General features: G+C 36.4%; 1 protein-coding gene across 4 annotated transcripts in view; it reads right to left on the bottom strand.

Moving 5' to 3' along the window:
- Positions 1 to 26,034, bottom strand: part of LEKR1 (leucine, glutamate and lysine rich 1) — a 227,156-nt gene that overhangs the window by 11,411 nt on the left and 189,711 nt on the right. For 3 of the 4 annotated variants that reach the window (XM_074031305.1, XM_074031307.1, XM_074031306.1), the window contains exons 6-8: positions 23,777 to 23,870; positions 11,385 to 11,549; positions 7,955 to 8,254 (exon numbers count right to left, since the gene is read on the bottom strand). In XM_074031305.1, coding sequence (XP_073887406.1) covers positions 7,955 to 8,254; positions 11,385 to 11,549; positions 23,777 to 23,870 — 559 coding nt within the window. Of the gene's footprint in view, positions 1 to 7,210; positions 8,255 to 11,384; positions 11,550 to 23,776; positions 23,871 to 26,034 lie in introns of those variants that run through there. The other variant, XM_074031308.1, reaches the window with a different exon arrangement.

Below are 26,034 nucleotides of genomic sequence, written 5' to 3'. Positions count from 1 at the left end.
CTCTTTTGCTCCCTGTATTGTTTTGTATTTTTTTTTCTGTGAAGTTCTTTTTTGCTTATTGTTTCTGTTCTTCACATTAGAGATGTTTCTCAAATAATTGGTGATCCTTGGCTGTTCGTGTTTAAAAATGGGTCCCCGAACGGGCGCGGTGGCTCACGCCTGTAATCCCAGCACTTTGGGAGGCTGAGATGGGCAGATCATGAGGTCAGGAGATCGAGACCATCCTGGCTAACACAGTGAAACACCGTCTCTACTAAAAATACAAAAAATTATCCAGGCATGGTGGCGGGTGCCTGTAGTCCCAGCTACTCAGGAGGCTGAGGCAGGAGAATGGCATGAACCTGGGTGGTGGAGGTTGCAGTGAGCCAAAATCCAGCCACTGCACTCCAGCCTGGGAGACAGTGAGATTCCGTCTCAAAAATAAAAATAAAAATAAAAATAAAAATTGGTCCCCAAAATGTTACCTTAAGCTCAGTGTGCTTGTATTCGGTTTATTGGCTGAGATCCTTCTAAGTAGGTAGATTGAACATGGATATAGCCATTTCATTGAGATATCCCAACTGTCGGTATCAATGGGTCTTATCTTTTTTATTTATTTATTTTTGAGACAGAGTCTTGCTGTCACCCAGGCTGGGGTGCAATGGTGTGATATCTGCTTACTGCAACCTCCACCTTCTGAGTTCAAGTGATTCTTGTGCCTCAGCCTCCTGAGTAGCTGGGATTACAGACGTGCACCACCACACCCAACTAATTTTTTTGTATTTTCAGTAGAGACGGGGTTTCACCATGTTGGCCAGGCTGGTCTCAAACTCCTGGCCTCATGTGATCTGCCTGCCTTGGCCTCCTAAAGTGCTGGGATTACAGGTGTGAGCCACTCCGCCAAGCCGGTCTTATCTTTTGAGGCAGCTCATCTCTCCAGAGGGTGCTCTTCCAATTTCTTTTTTTATGGCCATTAATACATAAGCCTGGTTACTTGTGTTCTGAAAAGTGAGAGTGTGAAGGGTACTGGGAGGTCTCCCTACTTAACATACCCTTGCTTTATCTCTTTTGTCCTCAGGTTCAGTGCCTTTTCTCATTCAGTTCTGCTAGAGAGTAACCCCCTGGTACTCTGCCAGGATGGTGGGCAGGGGCTTCTTAGGAACTGGGAAGGCATCTCTAAGGATCCGTTTGCTCCGTTTATAATCTTTCAGTCTTGTTTTCCACTCCACCCTTACATCCCTCTTTCAGAGGCATAGGCATACAGAGATAGTGTGTGTTTGGTTCTAGACCAAAATAAAGCAAATATTGCAATAAAGAAAGTCACATGAATTTTTTGGTTTCCCACTGCATATAAAAATTATGTTTACACCATACTGTATTTAAGTGTGCAATAGCATTAAGTTTAAAAAATGTACATACCTTAATTTAAAAATATTTTACTGTTAAAAAATGCTAACAATCATCTAAGCCTTCAGTGGGTTGTATCTTCTGCTGGTGGAGGGTCTTGCTTCAATGTTGATGGCTGCTGACTGGTCAAGGTGGAAGTTGCTGAAGGTTGGGATGGCAGTGGCAATTTCTTAAAAGAAGACAACAGCACAGGAATCACTTGAACCTGGGAGGCAGAGGTTGTAGTGAGCTGAGATTGCGCCACTGCACTCCAGCCTGGGCAACAGAGTGAAACTCTGTCTCAAAAAGAAAAAGAAAAAAAAGACAACAATGATGTTTGCCACATCAATGGACTCTTCCATTTATGAAAGATTTCTCTGTAGCATGTGATGCTGTTTGACAGCATTTTACCCACAGTAGAATTTGTTTCAAAATTGGAGTGAATCCTCTCAAACCCTGTCACTGCTTTATCAACTAATTTTATATAATATTTCAATCCTTTGTTGTCATTTCAATATTTTTCAAAGCATCTTCACAGGAGTAGATTCCATTTCAACAAATGGCTTTCTTTGCTCATCTATAAGACATAACTTTTTATGTGTTCAAGTTTGCGGCAGTTCAGCCACATCTTCAGACTCCACTTCTAATTCTAGTTCTCTTGCTATTTCTGCCACTTCCTCCACTGAACTTTTAAACCTTCAAAGTCATCCATGAGAGCTGGAATCAACTCATTTTATCCTCCTCCCATGAATCAGGAATGGTCTTAATGGCATCTAGAGTGGTGAATCCTTTCCAGAAGGTTTTGAATTTACTTAGCCCAGATCCATTAGAGGAATCACTAACTATGGCAGCTGTCATGTTATGAAATATATTTTTTAAATCATAAGACTTGAAAGTCAAAACTGTTCCTTGAGGCATGGGCTGCAGAACGGATGTTGTGTTTCCAGGCATGAAAACATTAATTCCCTTGTTCATCCCCATCAGAGCTCTTGGGTGACCAGAAGCATTGTCAACGAGAAGCAATATTTTGAAAGGGATTTTTTTTTTTTTTTTCTGAACAGTAGGTCTCAACAGGCTTAAAATATTCAATAAGCCATGCTGCAAAAAGATGTACTGTCATCCAGGCTTTGTTGCCCCACTTATAAAGCACAGAGTAGAGTAGATTTAGCATGATTCTTAAGGGTGCTAGGATTTTTGGGATGGCCTGTCCTTTGAAGGCTAATTCTTGAAGTTTGGCTTCAAAGCTTCTGTACCACAGCTATGAAAGTCCTAGATGGTACCTTCTTCCAATAGAAGGTTGTTCCATCTACATTGAAAATCTGTTGTTTAATGTAGCCACCTCATAAATGATCTTAACTAGATCTGGTTAACTTACCACAGCTTCGACATGAGCACTTGCTCTCTCACCTTGTACTTTTATGTTACGGAAATGGCTTCTTGTCTTGAACCTCATAAACCTACCATTGCTAGCTTCCAACTTTTCTTCTGCAGCTTCCTCATCTCTTTCAGTCTTCACGGAATTGGAGAGAGTTAGGGTCTTTCTCTGGATTAGGCTTTGGCTTAAGGGAATATTATGACTGGTTTTATCTTCTACCTAGACCACTCAAACTTTCTCCATATCAGCAAGAAGGCTGTTTTATTTTCTTATCATTCTTTGCTGAGGTAGCACTTTTATTGCCTTCAAGAACTTTTCATTTGCATTCGCAACTTGGCTAACTGGACCAAGAGGCTTAGCTTCTGGGTTATCTCAACTTTTGATTTGCTTTCCTTGCTAAGCTTAATCATTTCTGCCTTTTGACTTAAAGTAAGAGATGTGTAATTCTTCCTTTCACTTGAATGCTTAGGAGCCATTGTAGGGTTGTTAATTGCCCTAATTTCAATATTGTTTTGTCTCAGCAAATAGGGAGGCCTGAGGAGAAGAGAGATGGGGGGCTGGCCAGTCAGTGGATTAGTCAGAACACACACAGCATTTATCTATTAAGTTTGCTGTCTTATATAGGCACCATTCTTGGCACCTACAAACAAGTGTAACAGTAACATCAAAGATCACTGATTGCATGACCATAACAGATATAATAATAATGAAAAAGTTTAAAATATTGCAAGAATTACCTAACTGTGACACAGAGACACAAAGTGAGCACATGCAGTTGAAAAAATGACACTGACAGACTTTCTCGACATAGGGGTTGACATAAACCTTCAATTTGTAATAAAACCCAGAGTATCTATGGAGCACAATAAAGTGACATGCAGTAAAACAAATTATGCCTGCACCTAGTTTCTCCAGTTCCTGAGCCTCTCTAGTGTTGTGTCACATAACTAGATTTTCTGTTTTGGATCCTCCCATCCCCAATCCTCACAGGCATTAGGTTTCAATATTCTCTAGTCTGATAAGTCATTTTTCTCTTAGACACTTGCTTTCCATTTTTGTAAGCTTTGGTCAACATCTTTTTTATCAAGTGCTAACTTCTCTCCTGTTCTCTTTGTCCTACTGGATTTATTCACTTTTTATTAATTGATTGCCATTTTAGTGGCAGTGGAATGAAGTAGAGATAAACATACGTATTCAATTCTCCATGTTTAACCAAGAGCATTATTTTATATTTTTGAGTATCACTCATCTTCATTGTATGACTACAATAATTATAGCATTTAAAACTACTGCTCTTTTGACTCCCTTATGTGTGGTCTTCAAACAACAAAAATATTGAACCATCTGTACTGATTTTCCTTCAGTGATTGTATATGAGCTGTTTACTTGAATTTACCACATTCTTCCTCTGGATCACAACAAGGTCCCTAACAGTGGGGTCACACTGTCTTGACTGTACTCACATGGAACCAGTAGGAAGGAAAATGAGCATCAGAAGCACATGACCCATTTTGACTTTGGTTTTACTGATAAGTGTTATTCTCTAACATATTAACTTTCTTTCTTTCTCACTCCCTCTCTCCCTCCTTTCTAATCTTTTAATGTATCTTTTCAGGGACTCCTTGTTCACATTTACATTTCTAGCACAGTTTTATTTTCCATTTTCTCTTTTTATTGACCTGCACCCTTTGTTGCTCTGCTTTGTGACACTTGCTGTTTCTGGGGATGCGCTCCAATAATCCCTGCTCCATTTAGGAAGGCCCATTTTGCCCCTTAGATGCTTTGGCTTTCCTCTTATCCTTGAGAACTTTCTTCATACAATTAAAAACAAAGTCTACCTGTTATTTGGCCACTTGAAAGAGAACAGGGCTTTCTTCCTCTTAATTAGCCTCCTTATTAGACCATTAATTTATTTTCATTCTAATGGGAATTTGTTTTCCACTTAAATGCAGCTTTATTTCTCCAGAATCTGAGAAATTTCAAGTGTCTGGAATGCATGATCAAAAAACGTGGTGATTTTCACTTTACATGCTATGGCCTCTATTCTTTCTAGCTCATAAATCCTATCCCTTTTATTGGCTCATTTCCTATTTTTATAAGCATATTTTGGACTCTGGCATGCTTAGCCAGATAAGCAGCCTTAATTATTTACTCTTACAGTTCAGTTCAAATTAGTTAACTTTGACGTGATATTCTGGTAACTTCTAAAGGAAAATCTAGTCTACTCTCCCTGCTCCCACAAAAGGATATTGCCCGCCTGAGTATGCACTTCATTGGTTTTCTTTACCTTTGGGATGATCCTTTTCTCCTCTGTAGCAATGATCTATGATCATTTACATACCAACCCAATGTCTTATGTCTTTCAGTCCACATTTTTAAAGAAGCTTTATTCCTAAGTGGCTTCTTTTAACAACTAATGAGCAGGAAGAGTTCCAAATGCAGTTCCTTTTGTCGATGAAGAAATCCACTCTTCACTTTTAGTCTATTTTCTCTTGCCAAAATCACCTCCAGAAGCCCTGTGATTGGAAGCCTTTAAAATGCCCCCTAATGATCCTTACCCTCCTGATATTCATATCTTTGTGCAATGATTTCACCTTGAGTGTGGGTTCGATTTATTGATTCATTTGTAATGAATGGAATACAGCAGAAGCATTGGGATGTGTCTTCTGAGATTACGTTGCAAAAAGACTGTGGCTTCTGTCTTAGCACCTTCTCTCTCTCATTCTCACTCACTTGCTTGCCCTGAGGGAAGTCAGCTGACACACTGAGCTGTTCTATGGAAAGGTCCATGTGGCAAGGAACTGCGGGAAGCCTCTGGCCAAATACATCCTGCCAACAACCATATAAGTAAGCCTGAAAGCCAGTCCCATCCTAGTTGAGCCTCTAGATGAGACTGCAGCCCAGAGGACACCCTGACACCAATCTCATGAGAGAACTTGAGCCTCTAAACCAGAGACACGCAGCTAAGCCATGCTCAGATTCCTGACCCACAGAAGCTATGAGATAATAAATGTTTGTTGTTTGAAGCTGCCAAACTTGGGGATAATTTGTCACATAGCAATAGATAATTTATACCGGCTCTTCAGGCAAATGTTCTAGCTTTCAGTCTATGCTGTTTTTATGATAAATTCTGTTTAGATCATTCTTTCCTTTGGATATTAATTTAATTACGCATGCAAAGTTTTCTTTAAATTTTTTTTGAGAGCAGGAAGTGGCAGTTGTCAGTCTTATTCATAATTATATCATCAGTACCTACCTAACATGTGCCTGGCACCCAGATAGATGCTGTTATGGGGTATGGAAGTTTGTCAACTCCAAATCTCATGTTGAAATGTAATCCTCAATGTTGGAGGTGGGGCCTAGGTGGGAGGTGTTTGAATCACGGCAGCAGATCCCTCATGAATTGCTTAGCACCATCCCCTTGCTGATGAATGAGTTCTTGCTGGGTTAGTTCACAAAAGAATGTGGCACCTCCCCCCACCTCTCTGTCACCACGTGATGCACTGGGTTTCTCTTTCACCTTCTGCCATGATTGCAAGCTTCCTAAGGTCCTAACCAGAAACAGAGGCAGGCACTATGCTTCCTGTTCAGCCTGCAGAACCATGAGCCAACTAAACCTCTTTTCTTTATAAATTATCCAGTCTCACATATTCCTTTAGAGTAAGGCAAGAACAGAGTAACATAGATGCTAATATACATTTACTGAATTTGACCCTTCCGTCTTTTTCTACCTCTCCTAGTTTATAATTTACTCCTCATTTTCTATATTGCCATTTCTTTAGTGAATGAATAGTTAGGAAACCTGCTAGTCTAGTTGGCCTTGACCTTTCTGTCTTTTACCCTGCTTCCCTCCTCTAGAGATTCACTACTGCTGTCGCATTTGAGGCAAATCAGCATCACGTCTCTCTTTCTCAGGGTTTCTTCAGTGGAGCTAAGTCCATGTGTGCTCTTCCACCTTACTCCTGCCTGAACTGGGGGTGCGGCTTCCTTCACTGGGGGGACTGTGCTGCTATGTAACAAGAGACACTTCATCATCTTTTTGTCTTAATTATAATACTAAAAGAAAATTGAGTCCCTGGAGATGTTAACTGAGTCTGTAGTCACTGTCAAATACAGAAACAGAGTAATAAGAACTAGGTTTCCCAAAAGAGGAAACATCATATCATAGAGATTCGAATTTGAATCTTAGCTCCACCAAGCTGTCTGACCTTATGGAAATTATTCAGCCTTCTTCAGTCTCTTCCTCATTTGTAACTTGTAAATAATTTCTACTTATAGAGTTGTTTTAGGCATTATTCTTGATCTAGTATTCTGTCTATTCCATATTTTATTTTAAATTTATAACTTCGTTGTAATAGGTTGACTTCATGATTACATAATTACAATGATGATGTAAACTTTCTATTTTGACTGATAATTTAAATATAGTAAGACCATGGCATATTTAATTGTTAATAATCAATACTGCTATTAGCGCTTTCCTTTTATGACTTCATTGATGTCAATCAAACCAACAAAAATATTACTTCTCACCAACATTCAGAATCTTCCTCCATTTGCCTTTATTTGCTATACTGTCATCAATGGGATCAAATATTGTAATGTGATATGATATTGGTGATTAGAGAACAGATGAATTGTTTCACTACTTCTAAACTCTTCAATAGTTCAGACATAATACTTTGAAAAATGTTTTCAAATCAAAATAAGTCTACTGTAGTTTAAATGAAAAACATCACTGAAATAATCATGCATACATAAGAAAGAAAACTGATGCATGCCTATTACCTTATAAGTTTACATTGATAGGAAGGTAAAAACCTATGGTAAAATTGTATTTAAAAGACAGTCTAATTTTTTTTTAAGTATGCAGAAAGTGCTCTAAAAGTTTATTTGCCAAAGATTTAACATTAAGACAAATAAGACATAAACATATAAAAATTCCTAGTCTTAGAGGCTTAAAATAGTTATTTGCAAGAAAGAACTGGGTGCCGAGAAAACTTTTAGAGATTATGTAGTTTAAGGGAAAGCCAGGTCTGGAGAGGCTAAGTGACTGCCTAAAGTTAAGGACAGAGCACCAAGATGTGACTTAGGTCAGACTAACATTCCAGGGCTCTTTCCAGGAAACTAAGCTGCCTTTCACGTTTTTGTTTGTTTGTTGAAAGAACATGTGCTCTTTGATTAATTGCAAAGGTACCACTATCTGCTTCCTACCTCTTCCTGGGACTTGTTAAATTGCTCTATCAGTTGTGTTTGAGCCAGCATTACTCTTTTCAGTTCATCTGACTTCTGTTTCATTTCCTTCCTCAAGTCTTCGGAAACTGAATCATTACTGTCAATTTCCTTCTTCAAGCGAGATTCAAATTCTGCAACCAAATTTTTAAGATTTTCAATTTCTTTTTCCTTTGACTCAGATTCTTCAGTGTACCGAATATGGGATTCATGAAGTTTTTCTCTAAGAGCGGTGACTTCCTGTCTTAGATCTCTTGTAGCGCCTGTGATTAAGTCAGATATCTGTAAGATAAATCTCATATTAGTTTGTAGGCGATAGTTTCTAGGTAACCACAGAATTCTTACGGTTTTTAAGAGGTTTATTCTCATTAATCAGTGTACTCACTTGATCAGATGAAAACAAACCCATGACATGCAGGCCTTCAAGATTTTCTTTTTAAAAGACTAAAACATTTATTTTTCTACTTAAAACAGTATCACATTAATCACTTGGGAATTTTTGGAAATATATAAATTTCTGTGACTATATTAAGCTACAAAGGATAGGACAACTCTTTTTTTTGAGACAGGGTCTTGCTCTGTTGCTAAGGCTGGAGCGCAGTGGTGCAGAGGTATAATCATGGCTCTCAGCAGCCTTGACCTCCTGGGCTCAAACAATCCTCCCAATTCAGCCTCTCCAGTAGCTGTATCACAGACTCATGCCACCAGGCCTGGTAATTTTTTATTTTTTGTAGAGATGGTGTCTCTCTATGTTGCCAAGGCTGGTCTTAAACTCCTGGGCTCAAGCAATCCTCCTGCCTCAGCCTCCCATAGTGCTGGGATTACAGGTGTGAGCCACTGTGCCCAGCCTCAGTTAAAGTCTTGACAAATAGATCAAGGGCCTGTCTGGACCTAACTAGGTTGGCTTTGGGATCTCAAAATGCCTGATTTTTGGGGAATGCAAGGAGGAGAGCGCTAAAGTTATACTTTACCCTAAGTATACCAATAAATTTTTCTTTGACATAATTTTTTTTCTTTTTTGTAAATAATGGCGGGAGGAACTCCAGATACTATGCCTTCCAGAATAGTACTGCCCAACAGAGCTTTCTGTGGTGGTAGAAATATTCTATGTTATCCAATATGGTAGTCACTAGGCACATGTGGCTACTGACAGTGCTGGTAAATGTTTAACAACTGACTCTCAAAAAAAGAAAAAAAAGCAATATTTGTATCTAATTTCTAAGTACTCTAACCATAGCTCTCAAAAAAGAGTATTGACTATTGAGCACCTGAAATAAGACTAATGTGACCAAATAACTGAATTTAAATTGTATTTAATTTTAATTAATTTAATGGAAACTTTCATAGCCACAGGTGACCTGAATATTCTGAAAATGTACTGCTTCTCAAGGTGGTACCTCTAGATAAATGAATGAGAGAATAACTTGGAGAAGCTTTTCTTCATAGCATGAAAGTCTTTAGAAAGGAAAAGACACTTATTTTCTTTCTCCTTAAAAAACAAAACAACAAAACAAGAGCTGCTTCTAATGGAACATATCCTTATTACTTACGCTCAATTATTGTCATGTTATAAATATTAGCACAACAAGAAACTAGCCCACTAAGAATCTGGAAAACATTCACAGACCAAGGTTCCAAGGACTTTGTGAACTATTACATAAAAAGAGTTGTGTATCCAAAATTTGTTTCAAATGTTAAATTTACAGAAAGAATAACTTGTGTGAGAAGTCTCTTCACCATAGTTCATAATTTTATAAATTAATATTCTATTATCTTCAATTAATCCAGGAGGGAAGAAGGTCACTGTCAGGTCTGTACAGTGGTTTCCATCACCCAGAGGAGAGCTGACATTGAAATAAAGCAAGTTATCCTTGGGAGAAGAGGTTCACATAACCACAAATATGTTTTTATTTTTTAAAAGGCAGTCAACATTTAAAGATCAGGAGGTTTCACTTACAAAATGTGGATTTATGACTTCTTTTGAGAAACTGTAACATCTGGCAAGTTCCAGCTTGCCTGTCTGCGTTCTCCTGCTGATGGGATCCTGAACCACCCAGGGCTGCAACAGCAGTCACAGAGTGAGAGGAGGAAGAAAAGGGGAGACTCAGTGGAGCCTGGGGCATCAGAAGCCAGGAAGCAAGAGGTGAGAACCCTCTAGGGGAGGCAGAACCTTGGGGGAGCCAAGGCTGTAAGCTTGTGGCACATGCTCCATTGCCCCAGTAGGATTTCACTTACAAAACTCAAGTTCAAAGATAAAAATCACGACAAATTTTTTTTCTTTTAGAAAAGGGGGTCTCACTCTGTTGCCCAATCTAAAGTACAGTAGTGTGATCATAGCTCACAGAGGCCTTGAACTCCTGGGTTCAAGTGAACCTCATGTATCAGCCTCCCAAGTAGCCTGGGTATTAACTGGTATGAACATACTACAGGTATGAACCATCACACTAGGCTAATTAAATCTTTTTTTTTTTTTTTTTTTTTTTAATAGAGACAGAGTCTTGCTATGTTGTCCAGGCTGGTCTTGAATGCCTGGCCTCAAGTGATCCTCTTGCCTGGGCCTCTCAAAGTGCTAGGATTATAGGCATGAGCCACTATGCCCAGTTAGCTTATTAAGAATTTCAAGGTAGTACCTGCAGAGCATTACATCCAAAGCATGAGACCTTTCTGAGTGTGGGACCATGTGCTATTGCACTGGTTGTACACATGTAGCTGGTGCTGCCTGTTGTTCACAATGGACTACTGAAATGGATGTACCATACCTCCTGTACACAAATGTAGAAGCCATTAGGTCTTGTCTGATGCTTAATTAACACAGACTCTTTATGCATGTGTTCAAAATGTTATTTCCACACTAGGTCTTGATTAATACACATATGCACATACACACTCTACACTCAAGTCCTATAAAAACAGGAAAACTTTAACAAAACCTTTAGTATTTAGAACATACTGTTTAAGAAATTTAGGGAGATGTGATTACATTTTTAAAATATTTCTCTTCATTCAGAAATGTTGAGAATGAAAAATATCTGCAATGAAAGGGTATATGCTTTAGTTGTTGGGAAATTTTTAATTATGTAAAATACCTCATTATCTTTTGATGTTGGATATTTGAGGTGTTGAAATATCTAGCCATACTAATTTTTAGTCATATAGTTTATGATGTTTAAAAAATAAGTTTATTCCAGTAGAAAAAATCCATACATAGCTAGATTACATGCTTGTATAACTTATCTCAGTTATCCATTCTGGAGAATTAGCCAAACCATCTTACCTGCCTGGCTAAAACCAAGACACAGTGACCATGAGTGAAAGCTACTGGAATCATAAATACTGTAGTGTTCTAAGGCGAAATATACAACATCTGCAGTTTCAAATCTGTTAAATAATGATGAACGTCATAATTACAGACCTTCATTTGTAGTTCCTCTTGTTCTTTCTTATACTTTTGGATTACATCTTGGTGTTTTTCTTTTTCAATATCAAGTTGCAGTTTTGTTTCTTCCTTAAAGAGAAGAGCTTGCTCTTCAAATTCAACCAAGTGTTGGGCCCTTTCCTTGGCAAGTTCTGCTTCAATCTAGAAATGGCATTTAAAACACAAGTAAAACCATTTTACCTTAAAATAAGTACATTAAGCTTATTTTCAAACTCTAAGTTTTAAAATGTTCTGACATTAAATTTTTAATTAAACTATTTTTAAAATTCTAAAAAATTATGTGACTTAAAACTTGGGCCAGAAAAACTGACCTTGTGCCAAATATTCCACCACCTTCTAAGACCTGAAAAATTAGTAGAGGAGTTAGAACCATATGACAGTTTTCAGAAATACTAAAAGCTTAGTTACCTGCTCATTTATACTGTGAACTCAGTCCTTGCCAGCAACTCAGAAAATTAAAGTTTTTGTTTTTAAGCAGATTTTGAGGGCTTTAGACTAAGTTCTGCTTAAAACTCAGAGGGAATACAAAGTACAAATGTTGATTTTTCAAGTGGCCCTTTCTTGATGGAGGTCATAGAAAGTTTTAGAGTCACGGATTGTCATTTTAATGTGACTAAAGTGGGAAGGATGATTAAAGGAAAAGAGTCAGTAATGCCCGTACAGATGGTCTCCAACTTACAATGGTTTGACTTCTGATTTTTTGACTTTATAATGGTGAGAAAGCAATATGCATTTTCAGTAGAGACTATACTTCAAATTTTGAATTCTGATCTTTTCCTGGGCCGTTGATACACAGTATGATACTCTCTTGGGATGTTAGGCAGTGTCAGTGGGCTGCAGCTCCCAGTCAGCCATGTGCTCATGAGGGCAAACAACTGATAGTGTACAGTGTATGTACTGTGTTGCCAGTATTTTTTAGATATTGTGTTTTCACATTCCATCATGTCTACAGAGTACCCATTTTTGACTTACAATACCTTCAATTTATGATGGGTTTATCGGGATGTAACTCCACTGAAAGGTGAAGAGCATCTGTATCCATACTTTGACTCAGATAGCATCATAATGCTAGAAGGGACCTTAGAAATCCCCTAATTCAATCTCTCATGTTTCCATGAATTGTGGAAAGAATAAGCAAGAAATCCGGATGCAGATGAAGTTGAGTTTAAATCCTGGCTCTTAATCCTGGCTCTGCTACTTGCTAACTGAGTGATTTTGAGTTTGTGACTGTAACCCTTCCTGGTAGGGTTATAACTAGTTCCCTTAGGGGTTGTGATGAGGATTAAAGGAGGCAAAGCTTCTGTGTAAAGCTCTAACATGAGTAGGAATTTAATAGTCAGTGGAGAGTACTTCCACACTCTGACCCTTCAGTCTCTACTACTGACTCCATACTAAATGACTGACTGCTGGGTGCCTCACACCTCCAGAAACTATAACTCACTCCTTCCCCAGAAGGCATTTCCATTTTCAGACAGCACTAAGCATTAGGCAGTTTTTCCTGTAGTTGAGCCAACATCTCTCTCCATGTGGTTTTTAACCATTGGTTTTGGCTCTGCCTACTGAAACAGGAAAGAGAACAAATCCATGAGTACTAGAGTAATTTACTCCTGGGAGTTCATCTAGAGAGACTGGAGAAGGCAATCCCAGTGACAGGCTGGCTCTGGGCTTACACTGTGCCAGGATTATAAACTCTAAGAAAGGGTAAAACCAGGTAAATCGGGAGAAAAACTCACAACTGATTGTGACTGTGTGATTTAGGCCACCAAGACAAGGAAAGAGATCAACCTAAATTTCTCAAGGGAACAATGAAATCAGGGTACAAGGACACAAATTTTGCTAAGAAAGTTAAAGGAAGTCCTTTACATTAAATAAAATACTAGATGGAAGACTAGCCCCAGTGTGGGGTCAATTGGTTTTATTGTACTGGGTATAAGATTGAGCATCTGCCTTAAGGGAAAGTAATTATGTTTATACAGTATTGGATTTTAGCCCTTTCAAAATAAACTTCTGAATTGTTTGGGATAATAGGCTACTGATGATCTTTTAGCAACATTACAGAATTACAGAATTACTCGGATGGGCTGCTCTCAGACTGCTGAAGACAAAGGAAGTCTCAGGGGCACTCAGAAAAAAAGAAGACATTCTTTTGAATTTCAGGTACGTAAATCCACTTTGCCTCCTGGTAGCCATTTAGATAATTCACAGGTGCCTCCAACGAATTGTATGACCCAGAAATCTTGTAACTACACTCCTCCCATAGCCTGTTTCTCCCCCTTATTTCAGGACACAGCTCTACCATTCATCTAGTTACTCAAGTCAGTAACTGGAACATCATCTTTCACACCTCTCTCCTTTACCCTCCCCACCCAATCCAACACAAAATCCTGTTCATTTTACCTTCAAAAGATGTTTTGCATCCATTTCTCTATGCCTCAACTTTCATCAGCACTTCCCGATCACCTAGTTCTGGCCACCATCACTTCCTGACCGGCCTCACTTTCACTCCTGCTTTGCTCCAACCCATGCTACGACACACAGCACAGTATTCTTTACAAAGTATAAATTAGGCCGGGCGCGGTGGCTCACGCCTGTAATCCCAGCACTTTGGGAGGCCGAGGCGGGCGGATCACAAGGTCAGGAGATCGAGACCACGGTGAAACCCCGTCTCTACTAAAAATACAAAAAATTAGCCGGGCGCGGTTGTGGGCGCCTGTAGTCCCAGCTACTCGGGAGGCTGAGGCAGGAGAATGGCGTGAACCCGGGAGGCGGAGCTTGCAGTGAGCCGAGATTGCGCCACTGCACTCCAGCCTGGGCTGGGCGACAGAGCGAGACTCCGTCTCAAAAAAAAAAAAAAAAAAAACCAAAGTATAAATTAGATTTTTAAAATTCCTTCTTCGTGGTTTCTCAAGGCATTAATATATCAAAACTCCTCTATATGAGCTTTTACAGGGCCACTACTAGCCCATATGACACCTTTGTGTAAACTGACAAATCACCCCTTCCTTAGATGAAAACAGTCTCATGCCAGGCATAGGACTTGATGAGCAGAGTACAGGCTAGATTCCAGCTCCCTTTGCTGCCTTGGCCTGGTGCAGGCTGCAACTTAAACACTGTATATGGTGGCAGTCCTGGATTCCTCCAGTCTGGCTGCCACTACTTTTCTCATTTGACCACTGTGCTTTGACCACACTGGCATAGATATGTCAAGAATATATGAAAAGAGAAACCAAATGTAAAACATTTGGAAAAATTGGAAGGCATAATATTAATATAAAAGTCAATAATCAATAACATTCAATTATTAATTATTAATAAATAATAGTCACATAGTTCTCATTAATAGTAATCAATAATAAGTGAATAATATAAGCATTAATCATTCATAAGATGCTCTGAGACTATTAATAAAAAAGCAACAAGCTATTTTGAGAAGCTCAAGAAAAATGTGTATTGAGGTGCTAAGATATCAAGTATTTTTAAAAATCTTGTGTGGTTAATTAGTAGAGTTCAATAGCTATTTTAGGACAAAACAACATCTTTCCAAATATGGATTGATTGCTCAAATTAAGACAGTGAGAATATATGCAAACTTGGTGGAACAAGACAAAAATTAGATGACAGAAGGACTTTAGAAGAACCTTTAAAAAAGTTTTCAAAAATTATTATGGAGATGAGGTCAATTAGAAAATCAGCAGGGTTCCTTTGATGAAGTTGAAACGAAGTATTCAGGGAAGAAAAGGTGATGGCTGATGGCTTGAATGAGTTGAATGTTTTGTTTTACCTGAGTTAGAAAGCAAGATCTTCTTGCCCCTAAACTATTCCTTGAACTACTGTATGTAAAGAGACAAAACAAGGAAGGAATAAATATACAGACAGTGGGAAAGAACAAGCACTGTAGACAAAAGGGAGAAGAATGATTGACTATTGCTAGCTTGATTTTTAATTTGCACAGTCTGAGAAGGAGAAGCAAAGTGATGAGCTTCACATGGGATTTCAAACATTTAGGAAAGCTGCAATGGGATGCTAAGAGCCATCTGAATGTGTTGACGAGTTAGCACAGAGAAATGAGATTACTGGTTCCTTCATGATCTGATTAGTTTGAACAAAATGATGAGCCCATAAACACGATGATTTGCTTAAGGGGTGTATTATTTGCCTTTGAGTAGGTGCATTCATGCCAACTTGCCATGTTTTTATTTTTAAATGTTGATAGGAGCTGATAATTTAAAATATTTTAGATGACAGGAGTGATGTTTGAGCAAAATGAATAAATTTGTTGATGGCGTACATATAAAGCATGAACCACTTTGTACAATAACTAGTAGTAATTTTGATAAGGAGAAAATTATGATTTCTAAAAAAGCAGGAGTAACATTAACTTAAGATTCACACAAAGTAAAATCAATTATTACCTTTGTACACATCCTAGGTTTTAATTATTTTTGTTTTTTATTTATCTATATTCTCTTCTAGCTCAAACTCCATCTCCTTGGTGAAGGCCTCCAGATGACTCCAGAGCATTCAGAGCATTGTTTTTAAATTTCTTTTGTATTTGTTGTTAAAATGCATAATTAGTATTTTATAAAATCTGTATCTAATACCAATATGCAAAATACTGCCTTTTTACTATTTTCCAAGTGAGATATTTGTGGTTGACTTTGTTATTATCATTTTCTTATTGAACATGGAGCCAAACACCATGTTTGACCATTTATTACTCAATGATACCTTTAAAACCAATAGGAATTTTAGTTGCCAAAGTAGGAATCAAATAATTTGCTTATGTTTGATATGCATATATAATTTTTAAAGATATATCTCCTAAAATAAATTATTATACTATTTTACAAAAAAAATACTGATTGCAAATTATTACAATACTTCAGATTATTTCTGAAATAGCTACTGAATAAATAATAAAAGCAGATGATTATTCAAAACAGAATTTGCAGTTGAAAAATGAATGCTAAGGAATCAGAATATGTAGGCTGCAGGTCAAATCCTGTCAAGAACTGTGTGAACTTAGGATGCAAGGAGAGAATGTTCACTGAGTAAATGAATACAAGCTAGGGTGGTATGGTATAGGACACTTTCTATATATTAACTCTTTTAATTCTTACAACAACTCTGAGAATAACATATAATAATAGAAGTATTACTCCCATTGTCTAGATTAAGAAATAGGTTCAGAGAAGTGAGTAACTTCACCAAGATCATAGAGCAACTACAAGGTGGAAAGGATATGTATACTTAGGTGCTGCTGGTGAACTCTATAGCTCAGTGTGTTTAGTTTTCTTTTCATGTAACCTGTCCCCTCCACCCCTACATCTGTACAGCATAGTGGGCTCAGGGAATGGACTTGGTATTTATTTAGTTTCAAAATATTTGAGGATTGTCCAGATCTGCTAATGATTTCTAATTTTATTTCATTATGGTCAGAGAAAATACTTGTCGTGAATCCTTTTAAACTTATTGAGACTTATTTATAAGCCAAAATATGTAGATTTTGGTAGAAGATCATGTGCACTTGAGAAAAATGTGTATTCTGCTGTCAAATTGAGAATTCCATACATATCATTTAGGTCAAGTTTGTTAACAATATTGTTCAATGTATCTGTTAATAAATTTATACCATTTTCCATTGTATAAATCCTTACTCTTTGGCTATTTTTCTATCAATTATTGAGAAAAGGAATTGATATCTTAGGCTCTAATTAGTGAATTTATTTCTCCTTACAGTTCTATCAGTTTTTGCTTCATGTATTTGTAAGCTCTGTTATTAGGTGAATGAACATTTAGGGTTATTATGTCCTCCTGGTGAACTGACCCCTTTGTCATTATTAAATATCTTTCTTTAATCCTAGCAAAATATTAAGTATTCTGATTTCTTTGCTCTGAAATCTACTTTGCCTGATAGTAATATAGCTACTCTAGCATTCTTTTTTTTTTTGAGACGGAGTCTTGCTCTGTCACCCAGGCTGGAGTGCAGTGGTGCCATCTCTGCTCACTTTACCTCCTGGGTTCACGCCATTCTCCTGCCTCAGCCTCCTGAGTAGCTGGGACTACTGGCACCCGCCACCACACCCAGCTAATTTTTTTTTTTTTTGTATTTTTGGTAGAGATGGGGTTTCACCGTGTTAGCAAGGATGGTCTCGATCTCCTGACCTCGTGATCCACCCGCCTCAGCCTCCGAAAGTGCTGGGATTACAGGCGTGAGCCACCGCGCCTGGCCTCCAGCTTTCTTTTGATTTGTGTTTCCATTTTTTACTTTTAATCTATGGTGTCTTTATAGTAAAGTGCATTTCTTGAGAGCTTATTTAGAAGTTCTAGCAGGGGAGGAGCACAGCTACTCATATACCCTTTACAGAAGAATGGTCCTCCTCTATCAAGGAAGGTCATCCTCTTCCACCAGAACACGTGCAGCTTCAAGAAGGTCACATGTAAAGCAGTAAGGGAGGATGGGGATACCTGCTTAGCCAGCCAGATCAGCCAGATGAACCCTGGCAATCAACAGGGTGTGACAGATGTCACAGTCAGATCTTCCTCACATCCTAAAGTACATTTCTTATAGGCAACATATAGTAAGGTGTTGCATTTTTTATCCAAGATAAACATCTCTGCCTTTTTAATAGAATATTTAGACCAGAGCTTAGCCAACTATGGCCTACAGACTAAATTCAGCCATGCCCATTCATTTGCATATTGTCTATGGTTTCTTTTATATGTTACAATGGCAGGGTTGAATGTTTGTGACAGAGACTGTATGTCATACAAAACCAAAAATATTAACTAACTGGTCCTTTATAGAAAAAGTTTGCTGATCTCTGGTTTAGATCATTTCCATTTAATGTGATTATTGATATAATTAGCTTTAAATCTACTATCTTGCTATGTTTTCCATTTGGCCCATCTCATATTTTTTCTCTTTCCCTTATTTTGCTGTCTTCTTTAGGACTGGTATTTAAAATTCAATTTTGTCTCCTTTATTGGATTATTATCTATAATTTTAGGGTTTGGAGAATATGTCTTTAACTCAATACAGTCTACTTTCTAATGATATTATCACTACATATATTGGATAAGAATCTCACAGTAATAATATATTTCCACTTCTATCCTCTCAGCCATTGTGTTATTATTGTCATATATTTTGCTTCTATGTTATAAATCTCATCAATTATATTTTTAAAAATTTAAATAATGAAAAAAGACCCATATCTTTACCCACAGTGTTACCATTTCTGGTTTTCTATGTTCCCCTGTGTAGATCCATATTTCCATCTGGTATAGCTTTCCTTCTGACTAAAGGACTTCTTTTAACATTTTTTATAGTGTGGGTCTATTGGTAATACATTTTTTCAGTGCCTTTTGAAGGAAAGATTTTTTCACTTGGTATGAATTCTAGGTTGACAGCTTTCCTCACTGCCCCCCTAACCTTCTTTTAGTACTTTCAATCCTACTTTTTTTGCTTGCATTGTTTCTGATTTAAAAAAAAATCTGCTGTCTTCTTTCCTCTCTATATAATGTCTTTAAAAAATCCAGTTGCTTTAAAATGTTTCTTTTTATTACTGTTTTGGACAACTGGATTATAATTTCCCTTGGTGCACTTGGTTTCTTGTGCCTGAGGCTTATTGAGCTTCTTAAAACTATGGGTGTTTAGTTTTCATTAAATCTGTAAAACTTTCAGTCATTATTTCTTCCTTTTTTTTTTTGGTTCCCTCTTCTGTCTCTTGTCCTTCAGGAATTTCAATTACAGATATATTGGGCCTCTTGAATCTGTCTCATGGCTCACTGATATTCTTTTTGAGTTGTTTGTTTGTTTTTGTTTTGGAGTCTATCTTGTTTTATTTAAAAAGATTTTCTATTGCTGCATCTTCAAGTTCACTAAAGTTTTCTTCTGGAATGTCTATTTTGCCATCAGTCCAATCCAGTGTACTTTTAATTTCAGATAATCTAGTTTTCGTCTCTCAAAATTCAGTAACTGGTCTTTTTTATCTTCCATTTACTTAACATGGTCAATTTTTTCTTTAGCTTTTGGGTATATGGAATACAGTTATCATATTTGTTTTAATGTTTTTTCTGCTAATTCTCACTTCTGTGTTAGTTTTTATTTACTGATATTTCTTTTCATTCTGGGTCAGTTTTTATTTACTGATATTTCTTTTCATTTTGAGCCCTATTTTCTTGTATGTTTCCATGGATGGCAATTGTTCACTATATGCCAGACATTGTTAACTTACTTTGTTTGGTGCTAGATATTTTTGTATTCCTATGAATATTCTTGAGCTCTGTCCTAGGATGCAGTTAAGTTTCTTGAAATCAGCTTGATTATTTTAGGTCTGCCTTTTAAAATGTATTAGGCAGAATCAAATCAGCATTTCATCTAGGCCTAATTTTTCTCAACTTGTGATGCAAGACCCTTTTGAGCACTCTACCCAGGGCCTTATAAATTACAGGTTTTCCAGTCTGGCTGATGGAAATGCAAATCACTGGCAATGTGTGAGTATTCAATACTCTCTCTGACTCGGTCTGTCCCTGGCTTTGTGTGCTTTTCCCACATGTACACTTTGATCATAAACATATGCAAGGGGGGACTCTTTGTAGATCTCCAGTGTTCTTCCTATGTGCAGCTCTCTCTCCTGTGAACACTATCCGTGAACTTTAGCCACCATGATCTCCCAGGACTCTGCAAGGTTTCCTCAACTCAAAGAATCTGACAGGCTCAAACTGGATTCCAACTCCCTGCACCATGACCTGAAATGTCTTTCAGGACACTAAGTTATAGCAATCACAGGGCTCACCTTGTTTGTCTTCTGTTTCCAGGAATCACTGTCTTTCATTGCCAGATGTCCAATGTCTTGAAACCATTGTTTTCTATCTTTTCCTCACTGTTTTATTTGTTTTAGGTAGGAGGGTAAATTTGGTCCCTGTCACTCCATCTTGGCCAAATGCAGAAATATGGAACTTTGTATTTAGATACATGGAAATTGATTCTCAGCTCATTTCCTGCCTTTATAGCTTTAGTAAATTACTCAACTTCTCTAAGTCTTTTTTGTAATGTGCAAAATGGAAATAATAATGTCATAATAATGAAAATTACATTATTAATAGAGACAAATTTTGTTTCTAGATTAGTGGTTTATGAGATGATTTCTGCTGGCCACTCCTGACCCAAAATTTTCAGATTTTATTAATTCAATTTCTAAAACTGCATTTTAAAAAATATTAAAATTAAAGCATGTCCTCAATATTCCTCTGATCTATGTTTATTACACATAAATTAAAATTGATATTTTATAAATAACATCTGTGTCACATTTTGTATGTCAGAAATTATCCCTTTTAATTTCAATAATAGCATACTAAAATACATTAGGAATTATTAGGTCATTTGGTTCTTCAATTTTGAAAACTAATTTGAGATTTTTTTTTTTGCCTTCCTTCAAAATTGAAAATTGACTATTTCTTGAAGTAAACTTTTCTCACCTGCATTTTCACTCTCAATCTAGTTGCTTCTGTCAAGAAATAAGGTTTTTGTTTGTTTAACTACTGGTTTCTCAAAAGCTCTATGTAGTATTTTAAATGAGGTCATTAGTGCAATTCTAAAATGTTCTTAAGTGTGATGTCTTGATGATAATCTAAGAAAATATTTGCTTAGAATTTGCTTATTGCACTAAAAAGTGATAGTGATTAAATAATGTAAGTTGATTATATAAGCAGTGTGGCTATAGGATTTTTTAATTACAAAATTTTAACTAAATAGTAACAACATTGTACATTTAAAACCAATTTTAAAGGTTCAGCATGCACATTAATTTGCTTTCTTCAAGTAGTAATACTTAAATAAAAATCCATGACAATTAGTAAATATGTAGTTATTTAAAAATGTGCCATCCTTGTCACATAGCAACTATTGATCTTATTATGTGCTTTTTACATACTCTAAAATAATTAAGCACAGACACAAATTGCTATCTACTTTTTTGCATGTTAAAACCATTTAATCTATGAAGTTTATTTTAATATGTGTATTATATATTTGTAAAAAGAACATTTCATTCTTTGGCAAAGGCACAGTGACCCAAGAAAGAGATGACAATGTCATAGTAATAATTCTCCTTTCTCATGAGAAGACTTTTAGATAACTTTTTATTCATAGTCTCAATAGCTAACATAGCCAAGGCATAATTATTAGTCCTTTGCTTTCCTGGTCTGGATCTTGATTTACTGCTAGCTAAATTATAACATTTATTAACAAGAAGTCATGTCCTTTCAACCAAATGAAATGTCCATTTATACTATAGAAAATTATACATGCCAAAATACCTCTGCAATATAATTAATTCATTAGAAAGATATCATGGTCCTAGCAAGAACTTATAGAATATTATATAGAATTATTTTTACCACCAAATTAACTTAATAGCATAAAGCAAGAACATAAATGCTTTTATATGTCAGATGCTAACACTAACTTGTTCTACTCTGTTAGCACCTCAAGACAGGGTACAGTGAACAGAAGTACTAGAGGGGATCATAAACAGAGACTTTTTCTCCAGCAAAATGTATTCGAAAACCCCTAGTGGGGTATGAATATGGAGATGGGAAATTTCTACAGAAGCAAAAGCAGGAAAGTTTGCTCCATCATATTAAGAGAAGGAGCTCAGGAGTTTGAGAAGCGGAATGACTCTGAATCTCTATCCACATTAATTCCATTAGTAAAATTTCTGAGTCAAAACATGGGAAGTTTACAATATCTCGGTACATATTGACAAACTGCTTTCCAAAAAGGTTGCTTTAATTTCTAGTCCCTTAAAGAGTAGGTATGAGAGACGATCTCACTAGATCTTAACCACAGTGTTAAACTATTCTATCAGTTGGATGGATAAACAATCTTTCATTGTTCTAATTTGAATATTTTGGATTATACAAAATAGGGCTGATAATCTTCTTTTTCAATTTTTACACATAGATTGGTAAGAATAGGGAAAGTGAATAAGTGCAGACCTGTTAGTTGAATACCCTGAGGCTAATTAAAATAAGAAAGAATTAAAGAAGCTGGGCCTCAGAGAAGAAGGAAAAGAAAAGGCTTATGCTACAAAATAAAACAAAATAAGAATGAGACACAAATAGCAACATTAGTCCATATTCTCCAATTTTGTTTTGGTCCATGTGGTACTATTGTTACAGTGATCATTTTTACTATATCCTGACTGTGTACCCTGATGGAGAAGGGAAGGGGTACTTATTTTTAGAGGGCTACTGTTGGCTGAGTATGGCCAACTGTTTGAAGACTGGAAATGAAAGCGACAAATTTAAAATTGTCCTGAGCCAGCAAGAATACCTAAAGGGTTTCAGTATGCTGGATGGTAGAGTGAGGGATTCCTAGTAGAGATGTTAGTTTGAAGGAGGCCACTGCTTGTTGCTGAGGCTACAAGTTATGGGGTTCAATCCCCAAGGAGAAGAATCTGATAAAACCCAAACAAGTTGTCGGGACTTCAGTCAAACAATCTGAATTTTGGCGACCAGCTCCATTTCTAGAGGAAAATTTAAGGCATAATAAGAAAACTAAGGCAGAAGGCCAGTGGTAGGCATAGATACCAGTCATGGAAGAGAATAAGTTGGGAATGCTTTGGGTCAGTGTGTAGAATATGGCCCAGGGATCAATCAAGGAGTACTGGAAGTTTATGGCAGAAAGATGACTGCTTTTAACTCAATGACTAGAGCTGTGGATGACCTGAGAAGGTACGGACTAACAATTTTTAAAATATTACTTTTATTATTTAAAATTATGAAAGTAATACCTATTCATTGTTGAAACTTTGAAAACTACAAAAAAGACCAAAGACCAAAACCAATGCAGCTTTTTTTCTACTCTAACAGCAAACATTTCTCTGTAAATACTAGCAAGCTAAATGCTTATTCATTTTACTTTGTCAGGGTATATATGTCAAAAGTCCAAAACCAAATAATTCTAAGTCATTTTCCATTCTTTCATCTTCTCATAGGAGAAGAAGAGAAGTTGTAAGAATTATTTCCCTGGTTTTAAGAATATGATCAAATGTAGATTGTGACAGTTGATAAGGAAATAAGAAAATATTTAAAAGCAAAAAGATATGCTTTTGCATGAGAACCAAGAGCTATCTTACAAGATTCCAAAATGTGTTATCATTGTTAATTTTTCATTATGTTGTCTAATATTTTGGAAAAGACACATTCCATAAGCATGTCTGGTCTAGGAAATTCCAGAAGGAATCAAAAGTGTGCATAGAAGCAAATAAATCTATTTGGAAGAGTCTTCTGACAAATGGTCAGAATTTTTAAAAAGCAAATAGGTTGCATGCTGATGAAAGCCACGCTACCATTACCTTCTCCTTCCAGTTATCATCACTCAGCAGCTTCTGTCTAAGGGTTTCTTGCAGCTGCTCGATGCTTTTCTGATGTGAAATCAGCATCAATTCCCTGAAAATCATAAACCCGACAAATGAGTCAATACTTACCCCTAACACAATTCCTAAGTTGTAGTTCCTGGGTCAGAAGATATTACTTCAAAACTTAGTCTGTTTATTTTCTTTAGCAGTATATATGCTGCTACTACATATCATTTTAACTATTAACAGCAATTTACAAGTGCTGCATATATGGTATTTTTTCCAGGCTTAATTTTTGCTAAATAAGTAGTAAGATATTATTTTGGCAATAAACACTAACAACATATGCAGAGTCACAAATACAATAAAATGCCTTCTGGCTGTTCATGTGTGCAAAAAATAAAATAAAATGTTACAAGTTGTGGTTCAAAAAGTATATGACTAAATTCTAAAATAGCACCAGACAATATTTGGTTTCTTTAAAAAAGGAAAATATGTTGGGATATGCCATTAAGCCAATACATGTTAGCAGTTCCTGTGAAATTTTCTTTTCTTTTACTTATCTCAAATATTGATAGGAACAAACCAAATTAAGTAGAGAGATGTGTGACGTCAGGGATGCAATATAGCATAAAACATATCAGAAATTCGAAAACATAAAGATCACTTTATTATCTTAATCCACGTAAGTAGATCTTCATGCTTAGCTTGTGATCCTCTGGATGGAAGTAAGGACAGGAGGAAATTCAAGAGAGAATTTCACAGGGGCACTGAAATTAAGATAAAAAATCAGTAGTAGCAGCAAAAGTATGCTTATTGATCAGGGACCCTTCCCTCTTGCATGATCATTATGATTCTTCTTATGTTTATGTATGTGATTCTTCTCTATTGCTCATTCATTCTCCTAATCCTTTTGTTTTCCATCATCACTCTTTTCCTTTTAGCTCTGACCCTCCTGCAAAAACCTGTGACTTTCATTTATAATTGCGTGTTCAACATCTCCACCCTAATGGTCCATCAACACCAAAAATTTTATACATCAAAAACCAAATTAAATATAATCTCCTACAATCTTTTCTTTCCTCCTGACTTCTGAAAACCTTCAAGGGTCATTTCTGAAGGTTCGAATCATCTCTGACATTTCCTTCTCTCTCTTCTACCACAACCATGCAGTAGCAAGTTCTACATAGTCTACTTCTTTGGGGTAACCTCAAACTATTTCCTCCTTTCCTAATACCAAGACCCAAGATAGGCAGAAGAAAGTAAAAAATATCAGAGTTGTAATCAATGGAAAACAGAAAAACAATAGACAATATCAGTAAAACAAAAATTTGTTTCTTTGAGATCAATAAAATAAACTTCAAGGTAGACTAATCAGGAATAAAAAAGAGAAGTCAGAAATTACTAATATCAGAAATAAGAGTGATCATACTACTACAGATCCCTCAGATATTAAGATGATAATAGAGAAATATTATGAGCAGCTTTATAATAAATATTATGAACAGCTTTATGTCATTAATTTTGACAACTCTGATGAAATGGACAAAATATTTTAAACAACCAACAAAGTTCACTAAAGAAGAAATAGATAACATGAATAGTTGATAATTATGGTAAGTTTAATTTACTATGAATGTTCTAAACTTATATGTGCCTATTAAAATAGCCTCAAAATATATAAAGCAAAACTTGATATAACTGTACAAAGAAATTCTTAAATCCATACCTTAGTGGTAGAATCTACCACAGATTTCTCAGTTACAGACAAATCAGCCCAGGACCACCACATATGCCAATGGAAGTATAAACTGCACAACTCTAGACTGCTATGTGAATGTCTTTGCTACAGTTGTGTAATGTAGCAATCCAGGGTCAAGCAAATAAATAGTTCATTAAAGATACAGGAGACTTAAGGTTCATAAGACAGATTTAAGGTTCACATCTAGAACCTTGTAAACAATTAGTGGATAAATACATCATTATTTTCCAGCTCATATGGAATTGACCACTTCTAGGACAAAGAGTAAGTTTTAGTTAATTTCAAACAATGGTTATACTATAACCTGCATTATTCAATATGGTAGCCACTAGTTTCATGTAACTCTTGAGCAGTTAAAATGTGGCCAGTTCAAGTTAAGATGTGCTATAAATGTAGAATACATACCAATTTGAAAATTTAGTACAAAAAATCTAAATACATGTGATAACATTTTAAGACAATTACATATTTAAATAATATTTTGGATAGTTTG

The sequence above is a fragment of the Macaca fascicularis genome, chromosome 2 (genome assembly GCF_037993035.2).
Source record: "Macaca fascicularis isolate 582-1 chromosome 2, T2T-MFA8v1.1".
Taxonomy (NCBI): Eukaryota; Metazoa; Chordata; class Mammalia; order Primates; family Cercopithecidae; genus Macaca; species Macaca fascicularis.
Note: the sequence above shows the minus strand (reverse complement) of the source record. Positions and strands in the feature narration are given on the sequence as shown.